This window comes from Arachis hypogaea, chromosome 11, assembly GCF_003086295.3.
Source record: "Arachis hypogaea cultivar Tifrunner chromosome 11, arahy.Tifrunner.gnm2.J5K5, whole genome shotgun sequence".
Lineage (NCBI taxonomy): Eukaryota > Viridiplantae > Streptophyta > Magnoliopsida > Fabales > Fabaceae > Arachis > Arachis hypogaea.
In genome coordinates, this window is record NC_092046.1 from 63,209,377 (window position 1) to 63,236,109 (window position 26,733).

General features: G+C 37.1%; 1 protein-coding gene, 1 long non-coding RNA gene and 2 other non-coding genes across 4 annotated transcripts; 3 read left to right on the plus strand and 1 right to left on the minus strand.

Annotated features, from left to right (window-relative positions):
• The first annotated feature begins 3,161 nt into the window (after nt 1-3,161).
• LOC140176131 (uncharacterized) lies at nt 3,162-9,251 on the plus strand. Its single transcript, XM_072206015.1, has 5 exons — nt 3,162-3,252; nt 3,497-3,552; nt 3,852-3,911; nt 5,982-8,289; nt 8,449-9,251. Exons 1-5 carry the CDS (start codon nt 3,162-3,164, stop codon nt 9,249-9,251), a joined length of 3,318 nt encoding a protein of 1,105 aa, XP_072062116.1.
• A 1,176-nt stretch (nt 9,252-10,427) lies between these two features.
• On the plus strand, nt 10,428-11,057 carry LOC112723922 (uncharacterized). Its single transcript, XR_003163230.3, has 3 exons — nt 10,428-10,501; nt 10,671-10,874; nt 10,965-11,057. It is a non-coding gene; the product is annotated as an uncharacterized lncRNA (long non-coding RNA).
• Nucleotides 11,058-18,521: 7,464 nt separating this feature from the next.
• Nucleotides 18,522-18,629, plus strand: LOC112725300 (small nucleolar RNA R71). The gene has a single exon (XR_003164417.1). It is a non-coding gene; the product is annotated as a small nucleolar RNA R71 (small nucleolar RNA).
• A 4,685-nt stretch (nt 18,630-23,314) lies between these two features.
• LOC112724283 (small nucleolar RNA R71) lies at nt 23,315-23,421 on the minus strand. Its single transcript, XR_003163454.1, has one exon. It is a non-coding gene; the product is annotated as a small nucleolar RNA R71 (small nucleolar RNA).
• Between the last annotated feature and the right edge of the window lie 3,312 nt (nt 23,422-26,733).

Sequence of the window (26,733 nt, forward strand, 5' to 3'; positions counted from 1 at the left end):
GCGATTACTTTTCTCATTAACTTTGCAAGTTAGCACCCATTCCACGTTAGAGGTCACGTTAGAGGGACTAACATGACTGCTAACGTGGTTCTTCTTTGCTTCCTTTGTCCTGAAATCAAACAACAAAGTGCATCAAAGTTCTAGTCCAAGTCATGAGTCATTGGTGCACGAAATTGTGATCTCAGGCAACGGCGCCAGAAACTCTGTAAGCACGTCTTAATGAATCATTTTTCATTCACAAATTCGATACAACTAACCAGCAAGTGCACTGGGTCGTCCAAGTAATAAACCTTACGTGAGTAAGGGTCGATCCCACGGAGATTGTTGGTATGAAGCAAGCTATGGTCACCTTGTAAATCTCAGTCAGGCGGATATAAAGCAGTTATGGAGTTTTCAAACATAAATAATAAATAGATAGAAAATAAGGATAGAAACACTTATATATATCATTGGTGAGAATTTCAGATAAGTGTATAGAGATGCTTTCGTTCCTCTAAACCTCTGCTTTCCTACTGTCTTCATCCAATCAGTCTTACTCCTTTCCATGGCTGGCTTTATGTAAGGACATCACTGTTGTCAATGGCTACTTTTAATCCTCTCTGGAAAATGGTCCGATGCGCTGTCACTGCATGGCTAATCGTCTGGAGGCATCACCCTTGCCAATGGCTGCATCCTATCCTCTTGTGAAAATGGTCCAAATGCTCTGTCACAGCACGGCTAATCATCTGATGTTCTCGATCATACTGGAATAGGATTCACCCTCCTTTTGCGTCTGTCACTACGCCCAGCACTCGCGAGTTTGAAGTTCGTCACAGTCATTCAATCCCAGAGTCCTACTCGGAATACCACAGATAAGGTTTAGACTTTCCGGACTCTCATGAATGCCACCATCAATCTAGCTTATACCACGAAGATTCTGATTAAGAGATCCAAGAGATACACATTCAATCTAAGGTGGAACGGAAGTGGTTGTCAGGCACGCGTTCGTGGGGGAATGATGATGATTGTCACGTTCATCACATTCAGGTTGAATTGCAAATGAATATCTTAGAAGCGGAATAAGTTGAATTGAATAGAAAAACAGTAGTACTTTGCATTAATCTTTGAGGAACAGCAGAGCTCCACACCTTAATCTATGGAGTGCAGAAACTCTACCGTTAAAAATACATAAGTGAAAGGTCCAGGCATGGCTGAATGGCCAGCCCCCAAAACGTGATCACAGGATCAAAAATACAATCCAGGATGTCTAATACAATAGTAAAAAGTCCTATTTATACTAAACTAGTTACTAGGGTTTACAGAAGTAAGTAATTGATGCATAAATCCACTTCCGGGGCCCACTTGGTGTGTGCTTGGGCTGAGCTTGAATGTTACACGTGCAGAGGCTCTTTCTGGAGTTGAACGCCAGGTTGTAACGTATTTCTGGCGTTCAACTCTGGTTTGTGACTTGTTTCTGGCGTTTAACTCTAGACAGCAGTGTAGAACTGACATTCAACGCCCTTTTACGTCATCTAAACTCGGCCAAAGTATGGACTATTATACATTGCTAGAAAGCCCTGGACGTCTACTTTCCAACGCAATTGGAAGCGCTCCATTTTGAGTTCTGTAGCTCCAGAAATTCCACTTTGAGTGCAGGGAGGTCAGAATCCAACAGCATCAGCAGTCCTTCTTCAACCTCTGAATCTGATTTTTGCTCAAGTCCCTCAATTTCAGCCAGAAAATACCTGAAATCACAGAAAAATACACAAACTCATAGTAAAGTCCAGAAATGTGAATTTAACATAAAAACTAATGAAAACATCCCTAAAAGTAACTAGATTCTACTAAAAACATACTAAAAACAGTGCCAAAAAGCGTATAAATTATCCCCTCATCACAACACCAAACTTAAATTGTTGCTTATCCCCAAGCAACTGAAAATCAAATAGGATAAAAAGAAGAGAATATACTATAAATTCCAAACTATCAATGAAACATAGCTCCAATTAAATGAGCGGGACTTGTAGCTTTTTGCCTCTTGAATAGTTTTGGCATCTCACTTTATCCATTGAAGTTCATAATGATTGGCATCTATAGGAATTCAGAGTTCAGATAGTGTTATTGATTCTCCTAGTTCAGTATGATGATTCTTGAACACAGCTATTTTATGAGTCTTGGCCGTGACCCTAAGCACTTTATTTTCCAGTATTACCACCGGATACATAAATGCCACAGACACATAATTGGGTGAACCTTTTCAGATTGTGACTCACCTTTGCTAAAGTCCCCAGTTAGAGGTGTCCAGGATTCTTAAGCACACTCTTCTTTTGCTTTGGACCTTGACTTTAACCGCTCAGTCTCAAGTTTTCACTTGACACCTTCACGCCACAAGCACATGGTTAGGGACAGCTTGGTTTAGCCGCTTAGGCCAGGATTTTATTCCTTTAGGCCCTCCTATCCACTGATGCTCAAAGCCTTGAGATCCTTTTTATTTACCCTTGCCTTTTGGTTTTAAGGGTTATTGGCTTTTTGCTCTTGCCTCTTGGTTTTAAGAGATTTTGGGTTTTTCTGCTTGCTTTTTCTTTTTTTTTTCGCCTATATTTTTTTTTCTGCAAGCACTACAACATTTATGGGCTATTGCAACATATGTTCAAGATAACACTTAAAAAAAGTTGCCTAATATATATAAAGGTAACTTTTTATACTAGTAGTAATAAAATAGTATTATAACAACGAATTTTTAATAACACACCATAAGTGATGCTATTGATAAATTAGGAGACATTTATTAAGTGTTGCTCTATTAAATATACAAAAACAACTATTATAAAAAGAATATATTACTTTTTTTAAGAGTTGTCTTTAAATTTTATTTTAAACTTTACTTTTCAAGTGTTGCCTAAAAATTTTAATATTTTTTTAAAAAATAAAAATAACTCAAACGACAAGGCTAACTATTATGCGGAGAAAAATGGAAAAAAAAGAAAGAAAGAAGAGTCTCTTGTTGCTAGCAAAACCCAACCCTAATGAAATCCATAACCCCAATCCATTCCAAATGATTCATTCCTCTCTGGTTCTTCAATCCATTCGATGATGACGCGCGTTCCTTTACTGAGCTTCGATCTCAATCTCTGCTCGCGAATGTGATTCGATCGTTGAGCTTTGATCTTCTCTGCTCGCGAATGAGCTTCGATTCTCTGCTCGTTGAGCTTCGATTCTCTGCTCCTCTTCTCATTGAGCTTCGATCCTCTCTGCTCGTGTTCATCACCGCCGGTCACTGTTCAATTATCACTACTCGTGTTTTTTGTAAGATTCTCGTTTCGGCATTATTCTGCAGGTACTGATGATTCTACTGTTCTTTCTCTATTCTATTTTAGCACCTTTTTGTGTTTTGAATCCTAATTTTTGGTTAAACTTGTTGCTGTGTATATTAATTTTAAACTTGTTCCCCTCTATTTCCTATGTGAGTTCGCTTTCTATTTTCATCTTCACTTCTCTGCGATATCACTGATGTTAGAATCGGAGCGTCACGATTTATCCGACGACACCGATTACGCCGCTTCGCAGCAACAAGTAACACTGTTTCTCTATTCCTCTCCTTTCACTTCACAATTTCTCCGGTTCCGATCCGATTGCATTTCAATTAGGGTTGCACGATTCAATTGAATGCTTCACTATTGGATTGCTTTCTTAATTTTTATCATTCCAATCACAAATTTAATTGAGTTGATGTTTTTTTAACATATATAATTTGATTAACTTAAATAACATATACTACTTTTCTGCCAGTATTGAATTACCTATGTGCTTCACAAAATAATTTCTTTAGAATATCTATTTAATTGTGTAATGTGTCCTATTCAAATTTGCAGGCTGCTTTTCTGTTAACTTTGGTTGGATCAGAAGTTGCATATTCTGCTGCACAAGCTACAGTGACAACTCTTTTGAAGGCTTACAAAACAACTAAAAATCATCGATCATTCCCAAAAAACACATCGCTACAAGGTGAGAATGGTGAATATCTTTGGCTTAAGATTACAAGCTTCTGAATTAATTAAGGTAATGGTCATAATGGAGGTTATCTTGAAATGGATGGATCAATCTTCATCATGTACTTATTGGACTAGTTTTTGAAACATGTTTTTCTAAATTATTATTATTAATTGCCAGAAAATAAGTGTCATGCATTAAAAATTATTAGCAAGGCCATTAAAAGATACAATTGTCATGTATTTTTCTTGATTTGGGAATTTAAAAGAACAGCTTAGCTTCCAAATGATATAGATACAAGTGTTAAACACTTGGATGATCAAATTTCTACCTCCTGTACTTTTCAACCTTCCAAGCTTTTAATCACAACCACATTAATATATTTGGTTATTAAGTATCTTAAAAATATTAATCAAAATTATTTATATTTTTTTAATGGCCTTGCTAATAGTGTTTAAAAGCTTTTGTTCTCTCTATGTACAAAATTCATGAAAATAGTAGATTGACTAAAAGGGAAGGAGGTGGTGTGTTGGGAACAAACTTTTGTTTTGAAAAATAAAACCATGAACTTGAAGCTCATCATACAAAATTTGAGTGTGGAATTACAAGCCAAAAAGAGTTCATATATAGAAAAGAGTGGAAAAAGACAAATATTAAAGGTAGAAGTTGGACAAAGTGAATGCACAATTGAGACAGATTAGTTGAAGAAAAGTTTATGAAACCAAATGCATAAGGAAGATATCAATAAGATGATTTTATTATTAGCATACTTACTGCGTTTACTAGAAGACATGGTGTTAGGAGAAAATATTAAGAGATGGTAGATAATAATGTATATCATGAAAATAAAGTGACAGGGGATGTTGGAAGACCAATCCAAAATGAAGCAGCATGAAAATTGGTGGTGCATCATCTAGAGAAAATATAAGAAATACATTAATAGAAGAAAGGATCATAGAATTTAATTGTTATTCATGTTTGTTATTTTGCTTTGTTTTAGTTGTTGAAACATTTACATTCTTTTATTGTATTTCTGTACTTATTTGATTTGTGCTCAATTTTAATTACAATACCAAAAAAATTTGATTCATAAATCAAAACACTTCTCCTTAATTTTGGATTGAGTAAATAACATTGATGTAAAAAAACACGTACCATTATGTTCAAACAACAACTTTTCTTTTTTCTCGTTAGATATTTCTCTTGAAATAAATTAATTCATATTTTATACACAAATATGAATCAAATAGTCACAAAACAGAATGCTTTTGTTTATATAAAACCTGCACTCTCTTGTGTATATAAAAGCTGGACTAAGTGCAGAATCAAATTGATTTTATGCAAGTCACAATTCATTTTCACTCGTACTCTTTCTCATCTTCTCTGGTCTCTCCTTCTTAATCAGATTGATTCCTTCACTCATACTTGGGTATACGCAGCTGAACACTAAGTGCAAATTGTTGCGGCATGACCTCGTAAGATATTTCTATCTTATACTTATTTGCTTTTATATGTTTATGTTATTCTTTTGCACTTTTTTATGTAACAAAATACTGATTATTTAATTAAAAAATTAAAATATAAAAGCATTTTTATTTTAAAATATATCTTTTCAAAAGTAATTATTAATATTTCTTTAGAATAATAAAAGAATTATGATTAGTTTGCATTTGGTTAGCTTTTTAGAATAATAAAAGAATTATTAATATTTCTTTTTATATATTTTATATTGAGCAACCGTGCATATATAGCAAGTTTCAGATTCCATTTTGATAAAAGAAAATTGTTTTTAGCTGGTGTTTAAGACCATAATCATTTTTAGTTTAATAGTAATATCACTATGAACAATTAGGTTTTCCCAGGACTCATCCAAGAACTGGATGAGTTTACCAAGACATAGCCAAGAGTTTAGAGACGGCGTCAATAGATTCTTGGACTATGCTTACTCCGTTGGAAATCCTCAAGGAGAGGAAATTCTATGTCCTTGTGCAAAATGTTGCAACTTCCTTTAGGGTCAAAGAGAGTCTATTTATAGCGATTTAATATGCTTTGGATTTGTCAAGGGCTATACACGATGGGTTAATCATGGGGAAAGTGTAATTGGTATGGATGTCGATACTGGTGATACCGATGAGATTTATTCATGCGATGACATTGAAGGCTTGCTAGACGAAAGGTTTAGGAATGTGGCAGATGTTGAGGGAGAAAAAGAAGGTATGAACGAAGATGCAAAGAAGTTCTATAATTTGGTTGACGAGGCTAGCAAGGAACTATATCCTGGTTGCAAGGGATTTTCTACGTTATCTTTCACCATCCGACTATACTTGTTGAAGTGTCTACATGGATGGAGCAATGCCTCGTTCACTTCCCTCCTGGAGTTGTTGAAAGAGGCTATTCCTAACTTGAATCTCCCTTCTTCTTTCAACAAAGCCAAGGCTATGGTGAGAGATTTAGGTCTTGATTATAAAAAGATTGATGTATGCCCAAATGACTGCATGCTATATTGGAAAGAGCACGAGAATGAAACATGTTGCCATGAATGTGGGACTTCTCGTTGGATTGAGCCTGCGGTAGTTGAAGGTGACATATCTTCAAAGAAAGCTCACAACGTTCCTGCAAAGACATTACGGCACTTTCCCCTAATTCCCAGGCTTCAAAGGCTATTCATGTGCTCAAAGACCGCTAAGAATATGAGTTGGCATCAGGAAGAGCGTAAAAAGGATAGAAAGCTAAAGCATCCTGCCGATGGTCAGTCATGGAAAGATTTTGATAATCGACATTCAGAATTCGCCAAGGAACCTCGTAACTTGAGACTTGGTTTGGCGAGCGATGGATTCAATCCGTTTCGAACCATGAGTATATCTCATAGCACATGGCCGGTTATTTTAATGACTTATAACTTGCCACCATGGATGTGCATGAAACAAGAATACTTCATACTTTCTCTGTTGATTCCGGGACCAAAATCGCCAGGAAATGATATTGACGTGTACCTGCAACCATTGATTGAGGAATTGAAGGAGTTATGGGAACTTGGGATAGAAACATACGATGCTGCAAGAAATAAAACTTTTCAAATGCATGCAGCTCTCTTATGGACAATTAGTGATTTCCCTGCATATGCAATGTTATCCGGGTGGAGTACAAAGGGGAAACTAGCTTGCCCTTCTTGTAACTATGGGACTTGTTCTAGTTATCTTACACATAGTCGGAAGATGTGTTATATGGGTCATCGTGTTTTTTTGCCCGAGGAACATCCATGGAGAACTAATAAGAGGTCATTTAATAGAAAAGAAGAACATCGGAAAGCTCCACCGTTGCTAGAGGGCATGGAAGTTTTAAGTCACTTAGATTCTATGGAGAATTCCTTTGGGAAGACAAAAAAAAAGGTGAATGAAGGCCCGTGGAGGAAAAGGTCAATCTTTTTTTATTTACCTTACTGGAAGTATAACACATCAAGACACAATCTTGATGTAATGCATATAGAAAAGAATATAGTTGATAGTATTCTTGGAACTCTCTTGGATATATCTGGCAAGACAAAAGACCACCTAAATGCTCGATATGACTTGCAAGAAATAGGCATTCGTAAGAATCTTCATCCAAAAGAAATAAGAGGTCATAGAAAAGTGAAGTTTGCAAAAGCATGTTTCTCCATGACTAAAGCTGAGAAATCAATTTTTTGTGATGTCTTGAAGAAAGCAAAGCTACCTGATGGTGCTGCCTCAAATATTTCTCGATGTGTGAACCTTGCAGAAAGAAAAGTATCTGGTTACAAGACTCATGATGCCCATTTTATGCTGCATTATTTACTGCAAATTCCCATCAAAAGTATACTTCCAGATTCGGTCGCAATCCCTTTAATTCGGCTTGGCTCTTTTTTTCGTCAGTTATGTCAAAAGGTTATCACATTAGAAGAGATAAATCAATTGGAAGCAGAGATTGTGATAACACTATGCCAATTGGAGAGGATTTTTCCTCCTTCATTTTTTGACATAATGATGCATTTGCCTATTCATTTGGCTAATGAAGTGAGACTAGGCGGCCCAGTTCAATTTCGGTGGATGTATCCTCCCGAAAGATACATGTGTACTTTGAAGTCATATGTTCGAAATAGAAGTCGTCCTGAAGGATCTATTGCGGAGGCCTACTTGGTTGATGAGTGTTTGACTTTTTGCTCACGTTATTTACATGATGGTGTTCAAACAAAATTGAATAGAATACCCCGGAATAATGATGCTAATGACTTTGAAGCGGAAATTCCACATTCGTTTCCAATTTTGTTTCCTAAGAAAGGCTGTCCATTGGGAGCAAAGAAGGGTGAGCTTTTTTCTCTTGACGACAAGTCTCGAAACCAAGCCCATAGCTATATATTATTGAACTGTGGAAAAATTGAAGACTATGTTAGGTAACTGTCCATTTATAAAACTGTCCATTTCTTTTAATTTTTTTAATTATGAATCATGGTATTATCTCTAGGTTTTACTTACGAAAATCCTAATTTTGGATTTAGAGAGCATGAGGCTGATCAACAAGGAACAAGTTGGGTGAAAGCTAAGAACCATAGTATGACCTTTTCCTCATGGTTTAAAGGACGTGCCATGCGTCAAAATATTCCAGATTGGATTAAGGAGCTTTCTAGAGGGCCTAACAAGATTGCAAAAAAATATTCGGGGTATTTTATCAATGGGTATAGATTTCATACTAGGCAACGTGAGGCAAGACGCAAGACGCAAAATAGTGGTGTAACTTTAGTTGCGTTGACTACGAGCTTTGCAAGTGCAAAGGATCCAAATCCAATTCGTGCAAAAGTTTCCTACTATGGCAGAATAAATGATATAATTGAGTTAGACTACTTTGGCAATTTTAAGGTTGTATTGTTTAGATGTGACTGGTATGAGACTCAAGAGGATGGCTATGGCTCTTCATATGTTCAATTCAACAGAAAATGCTATCAAGAAGAGCCTTTTGTGTTGGCATGTCAAGTACACCAATGCTTCTATGTGCAAGATCCATTTGATCAAAATAAACATTATGTTATGAAGTCAATTCCAAGGGATTTATTTAACATAGGTGACGAAGCTGATGTTGATCCCCAAGCTATTTATGAAAAAGAGCCATCTGACCAGTCAATGGGTCCTTCTATACCCAATGATAATGGTGAAATTGATTTGATTAGGGGTGACTTGCACGAAGTTGTTATAGATGCTTCAAAAGGAGTTCTTCTTTCACAAGAATATAACACAGAATCAGAAGATAATTCCGAAGATGACATTGAATGATTTATACTTTTTTTCCTTCATTACACTAAATAGTAGGGAAGTGGAATGAAAGATGTATATACTTTAACTTTTTAATTGCATTAAACAGCAGGGAAGTGGAATGAAAGATGTATCACTTTTTTTATATATGTGTCTTATGGCATGCCTTCCTGTTTATTTCTATAAAATAGTAGTTTTCTTCTTTTTTTATTAACATACAGCAGCTATAGCATAACTGATTAATTTTATTTCCTTTTTATTTTTAAGGTTCTAATAGAATAGGTTTATTTTGTTTTATTTCAGAAATACAGTGGAAACAAGAACTACTCCAAAGCGGAGAAGACTGGTAAAACAGTATCAAAACAACAAGGAATTCATGCAGAAAAATACAGCAGAAATTCATAAGAAGCAACATTTTATCTCTCCCATGATGGCTGGTGGTCATGGACAAAAGAGAGTGACTCCTATGCCTTCTAAGCAAAGCACTCAAAAAGAAGTCCCAATTTCCAAAAGAATGAAAAGTACGCCGAACCAGAAAATTGTAGCTAGTGATGAAGAACCAGAAAATCTTAAAAAGCGTCCAACCATGGGTATGGATAAATTTTTGGAGACACATGGGATTCATTTGGAAAGAGAAGATGACGATTTTGAACCAAGTGCTGAAAACGAAAGATCTATTCAAGAAAAGCAACAAAATCTTAGGAAGATAAATACAAAATCAAGTTGTCAAGCCATGACACTTGATACATTTTTGGAGACAAATGGGATTCATGTGGAAGGAGAGGAGGAACATAGTGGAGCAAATGCTAATGAAGTTGGAGATGATGATGATGATGATTTCTCGGATGATGAGGACTATGTTGGTGAATATGAAGATGCAGTTCTTCATGGTGATGACAATCACCTTATGGAAACTAACAATGTTAAAGGTGTTGTACTTTATACATAATTATCATTTTACTTATTCATTAGCATGTATAGCTATATAATTTATTTAAATGGTTAAATTGCACATATTTATAGATACTCCAAAGACTAGAAGGACACGAGGAAAAACAAGGTGTGCTAAAATTCATGCAAGAAGTTGGGAAGAAAGAGAAGAGGTGACTTTTTATAAAGGACAAGCAGTGGGACCAACTCCAAGAAGAGTGAATGATTTAACTTACTTTATTGGAACAATGGGAAGGAATAGTGATTTCATAACATTGATGTACACAAGTTGGAAAGCTGTGCCCCTCAAAGTCAAAAAGCGCATATGGAAATATATTAACGTAAGTGTTTTATTTCTCATATATTTTTTATGATCTGAAAATTTTCAATTTCGTATGGCTTAGCTATAGTTTTGTGAAAATATATAGCTGCTGTTTTATGCTGCAGTTGTCTTTGTTTTTAGTGTTCTTGAATTGTCATTTACAAATTTTTCTTTGTACTTTTTCATAGTCAAAGTTCATTCTTCCAAAAGAGGGGAAAGAGTGGGTGATGACTGGTGTTCGAGAAGCTTGGAAAGGTTACAAAACAAGAATCAAGGGAAAGCATTTTGAGATATATAACAACATTGAAGATATGCTGAAAAATCGCCCTTTAGATATTCCAGAAGTTCAATTTTGAAAGTTAATTGCATATTGGAGTATTCCTTCTGTTAAGGTGAGTTGTAGAATAAATAATTCTGTTTCTTTGTCTTTTTGATGCTTTTGGTTTATTACATATAACTCCCTTTAATTTTGTTGGGTATAGGCTCTATCTCGTTTAAATTCTGAAAATCGTAAAAAGCAACAACATCAACATCGAATGGGACCTATAAGTTTTGCAAGAGTGCGTAATGACATGGTAATAATTTTGATTTTTTATAAGTCTTTTCTAGTTGTATAATGACCATCTTAAAACTAGATAAATATTATTTTTGGCCATTTTTAATACTCTTTCCCCTTACTTGTAGCGTGAAATGAATGAGAACAAAGAAGACCCATCACAGGTTGATGTATTTGTTGCAACTCGAACTGGACGAAAAGGAAAAGAGCTTGATTCAGGAACACAAGCTGTTATTGTAAGTCATAATAAGTTGAAGTAGAACTGCCTTAATTTACAGTATTATTTTAAGTCAGATTGTCCTGTATAAAACTTAAGATCCTATCCTGAACATAAAATCCTGGATTCTCTTCTACCCTTAAGATTCCCAATGGAGGGTTGAAAGAAAATGCCAACAAATGCAGCATTTACTTTTAGGCTGTTTTGGAAAGAAGCATGAGAATCAGTGAGTGGAACAAAAGTGATGAATTAGCTCAAGTTCGTGTATGAATTAGCTCAAAATTATATCATGTTCTCTATTTTAAAAGTGATTGCTCCAATTTAATTTTAGAAGCAAAAGAAACCACTTGTATTGCTGGTGCTTTATTTTTAATTATTATTGAACTAAATTTCACGTTTAAAGAACCAAATGTTATAAGCAATATTCTTATTGTAATTGTATTTATACATGAAGGGTTAAGATTTATTAGGAATGTCCATTGATTAATTAGATTTGGATCCATCTTTAAAGGCCATCAAGCCTATTTTAACTTGACATAAAAAGTAAAAATAAACTGAGTATTACATTAAATGTTACAAAGAAGAAAAGATATTTTAGTTTTGATAGGTGATGACAAGTATCCTAATTGATTGGAGCTGTAAACTACAATACAAGCAGGTGTCATGAATATTAAGAGGAGGGGGGTTGGGAGCGGCATTTATGATGTTGCTGAATTGGCTGATAGGGGTTGGAGTCTACTTTATCTTTTCATTTTGTGTGTACTAGATTTGAAGTCAGATAAGATAACTTAGTCAGTGGTTTGCATTTTATAAATTATAACAGTGTTGCATAGATTACGAAATCTAATGTTCACAAGTCATGAAAAATCATGTCCTATCCTGTCTTGTCTTGTCTACATTAAGTCTTTAAGGTTCCCAATCCCTCTACTTCATCACCGCCTTTGCCATTTCCAATCCTCAAAATTAACAAATTAAGCTGGTGTCTTAATAAATCAACGTTACTAATAATACTACTAATAATAATACTAATCAAAATGGGGAACTCATCATCACATTCTTGCTATGCTTCTTCTTGAACCGAGGAAATAGCTATGACATAACACCTTTATTTTTAGGCTGTTTTGGAAAGAAGCATGAGAATCAGTGAGTGGAACAAGCTAAAATTGTTATGTTTTCTTTTAATAGGATAAACTTAAGAGCCACCAAGAAGTTGGAGACACTCCCGAGAAAGCATTTACTGCAGTATTTGGCAAAGAACAACCAGGAAGAGTTCGATGTTATGGGAGGACAATCACAAAAACATCTCTGCAGAAAGAACGGGAGATTGCTAAAATTAAGCAACAACATGCAGAAACTATAAGTTCAATGAAAACTGAACTTCATGAGACAAAAGATAGAGTCCAAAGTTTGGAGGATCTTGTGAAGCTTCTCTTGCAACAGAGTTCTCTTGGCACAAATATTGATGAAGCATTGTCTTTATTACGAGCTAAGGAATCAACACATGATATAAATAGTAAGCATTTTTCTTTCTCAATTTACTCAGGTACTTCATCAAACACATACCATGCATTATTTTCCGTTATTGCACCTTTTATGTTTCAATTTTTTTTTAAATGCAACTTTAACTAAACCCCAATTCATTTATGTGTTTGTTTTTTATTTGGGAACTTCTGCTTTTATATGCTGTAACTTTATAAGTTGTTTCAATGGATTCTACACTAAAAAATTGAAGTATATGGATCCTGAATTATTTTGTTCCTTTGATTTTATTCTATTAGTATTGTTTTGCTATTTTATGGATAATCATATGGTTAGAACTTAGAACAATCTGGGAGTTTTCTAACACCTGTATTTTCAGCTGACACAGGTTAAGAATTATTGCCTTAATAGGAAAGTTTGATGTTACTCGCACATAGTTATTAGGGGAGTATAACAATGGCTACTGCAGCAGTTATTGGACTCAGTGGAGGCAAGAGGATTTTGAGTTCATCATACCATTACTCTGATGTTATCGAAAAGCTTTCATTTGACACTGATTTTGGATCCACACACTATCAGATTGTTCCAACAAATTTAAGCATAGATATAAAATATACAAGTAGATTGACATCTTTTTGATAAATATTAATTACTATTTTGTTATGACAATTATTGTTAGACAAGAATTTTATTATTTTGTTGAGAATTATTGATGAACATGTATTTGAAATACTAATTGAACTTTTTAATATCTATTTCAATTAGAATTTTATTATTAGTTATTTTGTCTCTTTTATAATTATTTTTTATTGTGCACAAATTTATTTATTAATTAAAATAATTACACATGTATCAACAAAAAAAATTATTGTCAATTTTATTTTTTTATATTTTTATTACAAAAATAATTTTTATTTTTATCAAAAGGCAACCCTTTTATTAGTTGCATATTTTGAATATTAGACAACACTTGTATGGTTGCATATCCAAAAGAAAAAGTAACACTTGTATAGGTTGCATATCCAAAAGAAAAGACAATACTTTAAAGGGTTGCATATTCAAAACTAATAGGCAACACTTCAAAGGATTGCAAATTTCAACTTATAAGCAACACGTAAAAGAGTTGCATTTTATTGCAAATAGACAACACTTTAAAGGATTGCAAACTCCAACTTATAAGCAACACGTAAAAGAGTTGCATTTTATTGCAAATAGGCAACATTTTTTAGTAGTGACTAAAATACGAGAGAAGAGACAACACTGCAAAAGTGTTGTCTCAAACACACCTTTGAAGTGTTGTTGTTTTTCAACCAAAGGCAACACTTACCAAGTGTTGCTCTCAAAAGCGTTGCTTTTGAAACAAAAAAGTGTTGCCTTGATCTAAGGCAACGGCTGCATATGCAACGCCGACCAAAAACGTTGCCTTAGGTCCAAAAGTGTTGCCATAGATCAAAAGCAACTTTTTGTCAGCCTTTAGGCAACACTTTTTAAATGTTGTCTCAGCATGAAAATGTTGTAGTGAAGCTTTGTTCTTTGCTGCTTTTTCCTGCTTCAAGAATCATTTTTATGATTTTTCATATTATCAAATAACATGTCTCCTTATCATCATTCTTTCAAGAGCCAACATATTTAACATTCTAAAACAACAACTTCAAAAGACATATGCACTGTTCAAGCATTCATTCAGAAAACAAAAAGTATTGTCACCACATCAATATAATTAAACTAAGTTCAAGGATAAATTTGAAACTCATGTACTTCTTGTTCTTTTGAATTAAAACTTTTTTTCATTTAAGAGAGGTGATGGATTCATAGGACATTCATAACTTTAAGACATAGTTACTAAATACTAATGATCATGTAATAAGACACAAACATGGATAAGCACTTAACATAAAGAAAACGAAAAACAGAGAATGTAAGAACAAGGAATGAGTCCACCTTAGTGATGGTGGCGTTTCCTTCTTGAGGAACCAATGATGTCCTTGAGCTCTTCTATGTCTCTTCCTTGTCTTTGTTGCTCCTCCCTTATTGCTCTTTGATCTTTTCTTATTTCATGAAGGATGATGGAGTGCTCTTAATGTTCCACCCTTAGTTGTCCCATGTTGGAACTCAATTCTCCTAGGGAGGTGTTGATTTGCTCCCAATGGTTTTGTGGAGGAAAATGCATTTGAGGCATCTCCGGGATCTCATGGTGATGAGCTTCATGCGTCTCTTGAGATCCATGAATGGGCTCTCTTGCTTGCTCCATCCTTTTCTTAGTGATGGGCTTCCCTTCCTCAATGGGAATGTCTCCTTCTATGAAAGCTCCAGCTGAGTAACATAGATGGCAAATAAGATGAGGAAAAGCTAGCCTTGCCCCAGGAGAGGGCTTTTCGGCTATTTTGTAGAGTTCAAGGGAGATGACTTCATGAACTTCTACTTCCTCTCCAATCATGATGCTATGAATCATGATGGCCCGATCCACAGTAACTTCAGATCGGTTGCTAGTGGGGATGATGGAGCGTTGGATGAACTCCAACCATCCTCTAGCCACAGGCTTGAGATCCAGTCTTCTTAATTGAACCGGCTTGCCTTTGGAGTCAATCTTCCATTGAGCTCCTTCCACACATATGTCCATGAGGACTTGGTCCAACCTTTGATTAAAGTTGACCCTTCTAGTGTAGGGGCGTGCATCTCCTTGCGTCATAGGCAAGTTAAACGCCAACCTCACATTTTCTGGACTAAAATCTAAGTATTTCCCCCGAACCATTGTAATGTAATTCCTTGGGTTTGGGTTCTTACTTTGATCATGGTTCCTAGTGATCCATGCATTGGCATAGAACTCTTGAACCATTAGGATGCCGACTTGTTGGATGGGGTTTGTTAGAACTTCCCAACCTCTTCTTTGGATTTCATGTCGGATCTCCGGATACTCATTCTTCTTGAGCTTGAAAGGGACCTCGGGGATCACCTTCTTCTTGACCACAACATCATAGAAGTGGTCTTGATGAGCTTTGGAGATGAATCTTTCCATCTCCCATGACTCGGAGGTGGAAGCTTTTGTCTTCCCTTTCCCTTTTCTAGAGGATTCTCCGGTCTTAGGTGCCATCAATGGTAATGGAAAAACAAAAAGCTTATGCTTTTACCACACCAAACTTAGAATATTGCTCACCCTCGAGCAAGAGAAGAGAGAATAGACGAAGAAGAAGAAGAAAATATGGATGAGAGGAGGGAGAGGTGTATTCGGCCAAGAAGGGGAAGAGAGGGTTGTGTTGTGTGAAAATGAAGAAGAAAGGAGGGCTATATATAGGGAAAGGAGGGGGGTAAGGTTCGGCCATAAGGGTGGGTTTTGGGTGGAAAATTGATTTTGAATTTTGAAGGTAGGTGGGGTTTATGAGGTAGGTTTATGGGGAAGAGTGGATGGATGTGAGTGATGAAGTGGTGATAGGGAAGAGAGATTGAGGTGATTGGTGAAGAGTTTTGGGGAAGAGTGTTTATAGGATTGTGTGAAAGAGGGGTGAGAAGAAGTGAGTGGAGGTAGGTGGGGATCCTGTAGGGTCTACAGATCCTGAGGTGATCCTGTGGGGTCCACAGATCCTGAGGTGTTCAAGGATTTACAACCTTGCACCAAATTAGGCATGCAAAATGCCCTTGCACACAACTCTGGGCGTTCAGCGCCAGATTGGTGCTTGTTTTGGGCGTTGAACGCCCATTTGTTGCCCATTTCTGGCGTTGAACGCCAGAACCATGCTTGTTCTGGGCGTTCAGCGCCAGCTCTTCTCCAGGGTGCAATTCTGGCGTTCAAACTCCCAGATGCTGCCCATTTTGGGCGTTCAGCACCAGAACCATGCTCTGTTCTGGCGTTGAATGCCAGCCAGATGCTTCTTACTGGCGTTTAAACGCCAGTAAGGTCTTCCTCCAGGGTGTGATTTTTCTTCTTCTGTTTTTTATTCCTTTTTCAATTTTTATATTTATTTTGTGACTCCACATGATCATGAACCTAATAAAACATGAAAGAACAAGAAAAATAAAATTAGATATATAAAAATTGGGTTGCCTCCCAACAAGCGCTTCTTTAATGTCAATAGCTTGACAGTGGGCTCTCATGGAGCCTCACAGATGTTCAGAGCATTGTTGAGACTCCCCAACACCAAACTTAGAGTTTGGATATGGGAGTTCAACACCAAACTTAGAGTTTGGTTGTGGCCTCCCAACACCAAACTTAAAGTTTGACTGTGGGGGCTCTGGTTGACTCTGCAGTGAGAGAAGCTTTTTATGCTTCCTCTCTATGTTTACAGAAGGATGACCTCGAGTTGTAAACACAAGGGAGTCCTTATTCAATTGAAGGACTAATTCACCTCTGTCAACATCAATCACAGCTCTTGCTGTGGCTAGGAAGGGTCTTCCAAGGATGATAAATTCATCCTCATCCTTCCCAGTATCTAGGACTATGAAATCAGAAGGGATGTAAAGGCCTTCGACCTTTACTAATACGTCCTCTACTTGTCCATAAGCCTGTTTTCTTGAATTGTCTGCCATCTCTAATGAGATTTTAGCAGCTTGCACCCCAAGGATTCCCAGTTTCTCTATTACAGAGAGGGGCATGAGGTTTATCCCTGAACCAAGGTCACACAGAGCCTTTTCAAAGATCATGTTGCCTATGGTACAAGGTATTACGAACTTTCCAGGATCCTGTTTCTTCTGAGGCAATGTCAGTTGATCCAGATCACTTAGTTCATTGGTGAACAAGGGAGGTTCATCTTCCCAAGTCTCAATACCAAATAATTTGGCATTCAGCTTCATGATTGCACCAAGAAACTTGGCAGCTTGCTCTTCAGTAACATCCTCATTTTCTTCAGAAGAGGAATACTCATCAGAGCTCATGAATGGCATAAGGAGGTTCAATGGAATCTCTATGGTCTCTAGATGAGTCTCAGATTCCTTTGGTTCCTCAGAGGGAAACTCCTTATTGATCACTGGACGTCCCAGGAGGTCTTCCTCACTGAGATTCACGTCCTTAACCTCCCTTACAGGTTCGGCCATGGTAATTAATTCAATGGCCTTGCACTCTCCTTTTGGATTCTCTTCTGTATTGCTTGGGAGAGTACTAGGAGGGGTTTCAGTGATTCTTTTACTCAGCTGGCCCACTTGTGCTTCCAAATTTCTAATGGAGGACCTTGTTTCATTCATGAAACTCACAGTGGTCTTAGATAGATCAGAGACTAAGTTTGCTAAATTAGAGGTATTTTGTTCAGAGTTCTCTGTCTGTTGCTGAGTGGATGATGGAAAAGGCTTGCTATTGCTAAACCTGTTTCTTCCACCATTATTAAAGCCTTGTTGAGGCTTTTGTTGATCCTTCCATGAGAGATTTGGATGATTTCTCCATGAGAGATTATAGGTGTTTCCATATGGTTCACCCATATAATTCACCTCTGCTATTGCAGAGTTCTCAGGATCATAAGCTTCTTCTTCAGAAGATGCCTCTTGAGTACTGTTGGATGCAGCTTGCATTCCATTCAGACTCTGAGAAATCATATTGACTTACTGAGTCAATATTTTGTTCTGAGCCAGTATGGCATTCAGAGTATCAATTTCAAGAACTCCCTTCTTCTGAGGCGTCCCATTACTCACAGGATTCCTCTCAGAAGTGTACATGAACTGGTTATTAGCAACTATGTCAATGAGTTCTTGAGCTTCTGCAGGCGTTTTCTTTAGGTGAATGGATCCACCTGCAGAAGTATCCAATGACATCTTAGCTAATTCAGACAGACCATCATAGAATATATCCAGGATGGTCCATTGTGAAAGCATGTCAGAAAGACACTTTTTGGTCAGTTCTTTGTATCTCTCTCAAGCTTCATAGAGGAATTCACCTTCTTTCTGTCTGAAGGTTTGAACATCCACTCTAAGCTTACTCAGCTTTTGAGGAGGAAAGAACTTGGCTAAGAAAGCCTTGACCATCTTATCCCAAGAGTTCAGGCTATCTTTGGGTTAAGAGTCCAACCATACTCTAGCTCTGTCTCTTACAGCAAAAGGGAAAAGCATGAGCCTGTAGACTTCAGGATCTACTCCATTAGTCTTAACAGTATCACATATCTGCAAGAATTCAGTTAAGAACTGAAAAGAATCTTCAGATGGAAGTCCATGAAACTTGCAGTTCTGCTGCATCAGAGAAACTAATTAAGGTTTCAGCTCAAAATTGTTTGCTCCAATGGCAGGGATGGAGATGCTTCTTCCATGTAAATTGGAATTTGGTGCAGTAAAGTCACCCAGCATCCTCCTTGCATTATTATTATTTTCGGCTGCCATCTCCTCTTCTTGTTCGAAAATTTCTGAAAGGTTGTCTCTGGACTGTTGTATTTTAGCTTCTCTTAGTTTCCTCTTTAGAGTCCTTTCAGGTTCTGGATCTGCTTCAACATGAATATTCTTATCTTTGCTCCTGCTCATATGAAAAAGAGGGACAGAAAAATAATAATAATAATAATAGGGATCCTTTTTACCACAGTATAGAGGTCCCTGTGTGAATAGAAGAAAAGAAGAAGAGAAAATCTGAACTCAGAGAGAGAGAAGGGGTTCGGATTTTTGGTGAGTGAGGAAGAGATGTTAGTAAATAAACAAATAGAAGAAGATGAGAGGGGGAAGTGAATTTTCGAAAATAATTTTTGAAAAAGAGTTAGTGGTTTTCGAAAATAGTTTTTGAAAAAGGATAGTAATTTTTGAAATTTTAAAATCAAAAATTAAAATAATTAGTTAATTAAAAAGAAATTTTGAAAAAGAGGGAAGATATTTTCAAAAATTAGAGAAAGAGAGAGTTAGTTAGGTAGTTTTAAAAAAGATAAGAAACAAACAAAAAGTTAGTTAGTTACTTGAAACAAATTTTGAAAATCAATTTTTGAAAAGATAAGAAGATAAGAAGTTAGAAAAGATATTTTAAAATCAGATTTTGAAAAAGATAAGATAAAGAGATATTTTTGAAAAGATATGCTTGAAATTAGTTTTGAAAAAGATTTGATTTTTAAAAAGATTTTGAAAAAGATAAGATTTTTAAATTGAAAATTTGATTTGACTCATAAAAACAACTAGATTTTAAAAAGTTTTGAAAAAGTCAACTCAAATTTTCGAAATTTATGAGTGAAAAAGGGAAAGATATATTTTTTTTATTTTTGAATTTTTAATGATGAGAGGAAAAAACATGAAAATGATGCAATGCATGAAAATTTTTAGATTAAAACAATGAATGCATGCAAGAATGCTATGAATGTCAAGATGAACACCAAGAACACTTTGAAGATCAAGATGAACATAAAGAACTTATTTTTGAAAAATTTTTAATGCAAAGAAAACATGCAAGACACCAAACTTAAAAATTTTTCATGTATAGACACTATGAATGCAAGAATGCATATGAAAAACAAGAAAAGACACAAAACATGAAAACATCAAGATCAAACAAGAAGACTTACCAAGAACAACTTGAAGATCATGAAGAACACTATGAATGCATGAATTTTTCGAAAAATGCAAGATGAATATGCAATTGACACCAAACTTTCAACTTGACTCAAGACTCAAACAAGAAACATGAAATATTTTTTGATTTCTTATGATTTTTTTATTTTTTTGGATTTTTGTATATTTTTTTCGAAAAAACATATAGGAAAAAGAAAATAAGGATTTCAAAATTTTTTTAATATGAATTCCAGGAATCTTGTATTCTTAGTCTAAAGCTCCAATCCGAGGGTTAGGCATGGCTTAATAGCCAGCCAAGCTTTAGTATGTAACTCAGACATGCCACGGCTGACATTCCAATTAACTTGCCTCTATGCTGATGGTTGGAAGCCACTATCCAAAAGAATTAGACATGGCTTTACAGCCAACCAGGCTTCAACATGCTTCATGAAACTCTAGAATTCATTCTTAAAAATTCTGAAGAAAAATATATTTTTGAAAAGATTTATTTTTTTTTTTCGAAAACAGATGAGAAATTTTTGAAAGGTTTTTGAAAAATTTTTGAAAATAAAACAAAAAGAAAATTACCTAATCTGAGCAACAAGATGAACCGTCAGTTGTCCAAACTCGAACAATCCCCGGCAACGGTACCAAAAACTTGGTGCACGAAATTGTGATCTCAGGCAACGGTACCAGAAACTCTGTACGCATGTCTTAATGAATCGTTTTTCATTCACAACTTCGATACAACTAACCAGCAAGTGCACTGGGTCGTCCAAGTAATAAACCTTACGTGAGTAAGGGTCGATCCCACGGAGATTGTTGGTATGAAGCAAGCTATGGTCACCTTGTAAATCTCAGTCAGGCGGATATAAAACAGTTATGGAGTTTTCGAACATAAATAATAAATAGATAGAAAATAAGGATAGAAACACTTATGTATATCATTGGTGAGAATTTCAGATAAGTGTATAGAGATGCTTTCGTTCCTCTGAACCTCTGCTTTCCTGCTGTCTTCATTCAATCAGTCTTACTCCTTTCCATGGCTGGCTTTATGTAAGGACATCATTGTTGTCAATGGCTACTTTTAATCCTCTCTGGAAAATGGTCCGATGCGCTGTCACTGCATGGCTAATCGTTTGGAGGCATCACCCTTGCCAATGGCTGCATCCTATCCTCTTGTGAAAATGGTCCAAATGCTCTGTCACAACACGGCTAATCATCTGAGGTTCTCGATCATACTGGAATAGGATTCACCCTCCTTTTGCGTCTGTCACTACGCCCAGCACTCGCGAGTTTGAAGTTCGTCACAGTCATTCAATCCCAGAGTCCTACTCGGAATACCACAGACAAGGTTTAGACTTTCCGGACTCTCATGAATGCCGCCATCAATCTAGCTTATACCACGAAGATTCTGATTAAGAGATCCAAGAGATACTCATTCAATCTAAGGTGGAACGGAAGTGGTTGTCAGGCACGCGTTCGTGGGGGAATTATGATGATTGTCACGTTCATCACATTCAGGTTGAAGTGCGAATGAATATCTTAGAAGCGGAATAAGTTGAATTGAATAGAAAAACAGTAGTACCTTGCATTAATCTTTGAGGAACAGCAGAGCTCCACACCTTAATCTATGGAGTGCAGAAACTCTACCGTTAAAAATACATAAGTGAAAGGTCCAGGCATGGTCGAATGGCCAGCCCCCAAAACGTGATCACAGGATCAAAAATACAATCCAGGATGTCTAATACAATAGTAAAAAGTCCTATTTATACTAAACTAGTTACTAGGGTTTACAGAAGTAAGTAATTGATGCATAAATCCACTTCCGGGGCCCACTTGGTGTGTGCTTGGGCTGAGCTTGAATGTTACACGTGCAGAGGCTCTTTCTGGAGTTGAACGCCAGGTTGTAACGTATTTCTGGCGTTCAACTTTGGTTTGTGACTTGTTTCTGGCGTTTAACTCCAGACAGCAGCGTAGAACTGGCGTTCAATGCCCTTTTACGTCATTTAAACTCGGCCAAAGTATGGACTATTATACATTGCTGGAAAGCCCTAGATGTCTACTTTCCAACGCAATTGAAAGCGTGCCATTTTAAGTTCTGTAGCTCCAGAAAATCCACTTTGAGTGCAGGGAGGTCAGAATCCAACAGCATCAGCAGTCCTTCTTCAACCTCTGAATCTGATTTTTGCTCAAGTCCCTCAATTTCAGCCAGAAAATACCTGAAATCATAGAAAAACACACAAACTCATAGTAAAGTCCAAAAATGTGAATTTAACATAAAAACTAATGAAAATATCCCTAAAAGTAACTAGATTCTACTAAAAACATACTAAAAACAGTGCCAAAAAGCGTATAAATTATCCGCTCATCAGTCATGCATCATCCAATTTGTCATATAATTCATGCAAAATTCTCATGAAATCATGTAAAGTGCACAATGTATGCTTGAATCAAGATGTAAGTGAATATCTACCCAAAACTAGCTTATTTTCTAAGTAAATGCATGAAACTACCTTAAAAATAGTAAAAAAAAGGTCAGTGAAACTGGCCAAAATGCCCTGGCATCAAGAAGAAGCAGAGCTTCAACTTCCTTTGATTCTGAACCTGAGAGGACCTTCCTTAGATTAAGGTGGGAAGCAAGAGGGAAGAGAGTAGTTGGTGCTGAGGAAGAGGAAGAGTACTTTGAACTAGATATGGATGAGAATATGGAGAATCATCATGAAGAAGAGGCTCACAACCATGGCAGAGAAGGTCCAGCGCATCAGGCTGGACAAGAGAGAAGAGTTCTGGGTTCTTACATTAACCCAAACCCAGGAAACTGTGGAAGTAGCATCCAAAAGCTAACCATACATGCCAACAACTTTGAACTAAAGCCACAGCACATCACCCTTATTCAGAACAATTGTTCACTCGGAGGAAGTGTCCAAGAAGACCCCAATCAACATCTAACCACCTTCCTGAGGATATGTGATACTGTGAAGTCTAATGGTGTTCATCCTGACACCTATAGACTACTTCTGTTTCCCTTTTCACTCAAGGACAAAGCATCTAAATGGCTAGAATCCTTTCCAAAGGGGAGTTTAGCAACCTGGGAAGATGTGGTGAACAAATTCTTGGCAATATTCTATCCTCCTCAATGGATCAACAGGTTGAGAGCTGAGGTACAAACCTTCAGACAGCAAGATGGTGTGACTCTATATGAAGCATGGGAGAGGTTTAAGGACTTGACAAGAAGGTGCCCACCAGATATGTTCAATGAATGGGTGCAGTTGCACATTTTCTATGAAGGTCTTTCTTATGAATCAAAGAAGGCAGTAGACCACTCATCTGGGGGATCTCTGAACAAGAAGAAGACCATTGAAGAAGCCATAGATGTCATTGAGACTGTAGCTGAGAATGACTACTTCTATGCTTCTGAAAGAGACAACACTAGAGGAGTGATGGAGCTGAACAATGTGGATGCACTGCTAGCTCAAAACAAGATGATTACCAAGCAATTGGCTGACCTCACCAAGAAGATGGAGAGGAATCAAGTAGCAGCAATCACCACTTCAACAGCAACTCAAGAAGGAGTGAATGAAGAAGCAGAGGGTAGTCAGGAGCAAGCCAACTACATTGGAAATTCACCTAGGCAGAACCATGACCCATACTCCAAAACGTATAATCCTGGCTGGAGGAACCACCCAAATTTTGGGTGGGGAAATCAACAAGACCAAGGCCAAGATCAGAGACGCCACAACCCTAACAACAATGCAGCTCACCAACATCCCACACAGAGATCATATCAACACTCACCTAACAACACATCTCAACATCCATACCAAATCCAAAATGGCCCTTCTCATCCCTCCAATCTCAACTTTCCATCATCGGAAGAAAGACTATCAAGGATTGAGACTCTACTTGAAGGCATATGTAAGAAAATCTAAGATAGTAAGGTGTTCCAAGAGGAAGTGTGATCCAACATGCAGAATCAAGACGCTGCCATCAAGAAACTTGAGACACAAATTAGCTACCTATTTCAGCAAGCTCCCAGCCATGACCTTCACAGTAACATTGAACCAAATCGGAGGGAGGAGTGTCATGCTATCACCCTCAGAAGCGGAAAGGAATTGAAGGAGACTTCCAAGCAACCACAAGAGGAAGATGCAATTGGAAGAAAGGAGGAACAAAATGAAGTTCAAGTCCCCACCTCCAATGCGCATCCAAAGGGAGAAGAGCTGAGGCCATATATTCCGAAAGCCCCATATCCTCAACAATTGAGGAAGAAGGGGGATGACAGCCAGTTCTCCAGATTTTTAGAAATTTTCAAGAAACAACAGATTAACATACCCTTTGCTGAAGCAATAGAGCAAATGCTGCTCTATGCCAAGTTCTTGAAGGAGTTGATGACCAAGAAAAGAAGCTGGAAAAATAATGATACTGTGATACTAACCGAAGAATGTAGTGCTATCATTCAGCATAAACTGCCCCAGAAATTGAAGGATCCTGGGAACTTCCAGATTCCCTGTATTATAGGAGAAATAACAGTGGAAAAGGCTCTATGTGATTTAGGAGGCAGCATAAATCTGATGTCTATAGCTATGATGAGAAAAATAAAGATTGAGGAGGCCAAACCAACAAAAATGGCCTTGCAACTGGCAGACCGATCATTCAAGTTTCCTCACGGCATAGTGGAAGACTTGCTAGTGAAGGTAGGAGACTTTATCTTTCCAGCAGACTTTGTAGTGTTAGACATGAAGGAAGGAGCTAAGGCTTCTATAATCTTGGGTAGACCATTCTTAGCTACTGCCGGAGCTGTCATCGATGTCCAAAAGGGAAAACTTACCCTTAGACTACACAATGAAACAATGATGATCAATGTGTTTAAGGCCATGAACTACCCACATGAACCTTTGGGAGAATGTATGAGGTTGGACTCACTGGAAGATGTAGTACAAGAGACTTTTGAAGAAGAAGAAGAAGAACTTGAGGAGTTAACAAAAGAGGAGGAATCAGCATCAAGCGAAGAAGCTGCAACAGCTGAGGTTCAGGTTCAGGGCACAATAGAGGAGAAGAATGAAAAGAAAGAAGCACCCAAACTTGAACTGAAGGCACTACCACCCACTCTCAAATATGCATATCTAGGAGAAAATGAAAGTTATCCAGTGATCATAAACTCATCTCTCAGCCAAGAACAAGAGGAGGAGCTACTCCAAGTGTTAAAAAGGCACAAGGAGGCCATTGGATAGACCCTTGCTGACTTGAAGGGAATCAGTTCGGCCATATGCATGCATAAGATACTGTTGGAAGATGATGCCAAACCATCCATTTAACCCCAAAGGAGGCTGAATCCAGTCATGAAGGAAGTGGTACAGAAAGAAGTCATGAAGCTGTGGCAAGGAGGGGTGATCTATCTGATCTCCAATAGCCCTTAGGTCAGCCCTGTACAAGTTGTCCCAAAAAAGGGAGGAATCACTGTAGTCTCCAATGAGAAGAATGAACTAATCCCTACAAGGACCGTCACAGGATGGCGGATGTGCATAGACTACAGAAAACTCAATGAAGCTACACGAAAAGATCATTTCCCCCTTCCTTTCATGGATCAAATGCTGGAAAGACTTGCAGGACACGCATATTACTATTTTCTCGATGGTTATTCAGGATATAACCAAATAGTGGTTGATCTAAGAGACCAAGAGAAAACCTCATTCACTTGCCCATATGGAGTGTTTGCCTACAGGCGCATGCCATTTGGGCTATGCAATGCGCGTGCAACTTTCCAACGCTGCATGCTCTCCATTTTCTCAGATATGATAGAAAAATTCATCGAAGTCTTTATGGATGATTTCTCAGTATTCGGAGATTCCTTTCCTAATTGCCTAAATCACCTGGCCCTGGTATTGAAAAGATGTCAAGAGACTAATTTAGTTTTAGACTGGGAGAAATGTCACTTTATGGTGACAGGAGGAATAGTTCTTGGCCATAAGGTTTCTAACCAAGGCATTAAGGTGGATAGAGCTAAAGTAGAACTCATTGAAAAATTACCCCCACCAAGTGATGTTAAGGCAATTAGGAGTTTTCTAGGACATGCTGGCTTTTACAGAAGGTTTTTTAAAGATTTTTCAAAGATAGCCAAGCCTTTAAGCAATCTCCTTGTATCTGATACACCATTTATCTTTGATGAAAAGTGCATGCTAGCATTCAAAAACTTAAAAAAGAGGCTATCCTCTGCCCCTATCATTTCCCCACCTAATTGGAATTTACCATTTGAACTGATGTGCGATGCATCTGATTTCGCAATTGGGGCAGTGTTAGGACAGAGGAAAGATAACTTGGTCCATGTGATATACTATGCCAGCAAAGTCCTCAATGATACTCAAAGAAACTATACCACTACTGAAAAGGAGTTGCTGGCAATAGTTTTTGCATTTGACAAGTTTAGATCATACCTCATTGGTGCCAAAGTGATTGTCTTCACAGACCACACAGCACTTAAATACTTATTTGCCAAGCAAGAATCAAAACCAAGACTAATAAGATGGATCTTATTGTTGCAGGAATTCAATATTGAAATCAGAGACAA

Coding starts and splice junctions, on each gene's coding strand:
- LOC140176131 (XM_072206015.1), top strand. CDS start 3,162: ATGAGCTTCGATTCTCTGCTCGTTGAGCTTCGATTCTCTGCTCCTCTT. Junction 3,253..3,496: donor GCTCGTGTTCATCACCGCCG/GTCACTGTTCAA, acceptor CACTGATGTTAG/AATCGGAGCGTCACGATTTA. Junction 3,912..5,981: donor ATTCTGCTGCACAAGCTACA/GTGACAACTCTT, acceptor AACTTCCTTTAG/GGTCAAAGAGAGTCTATTTA.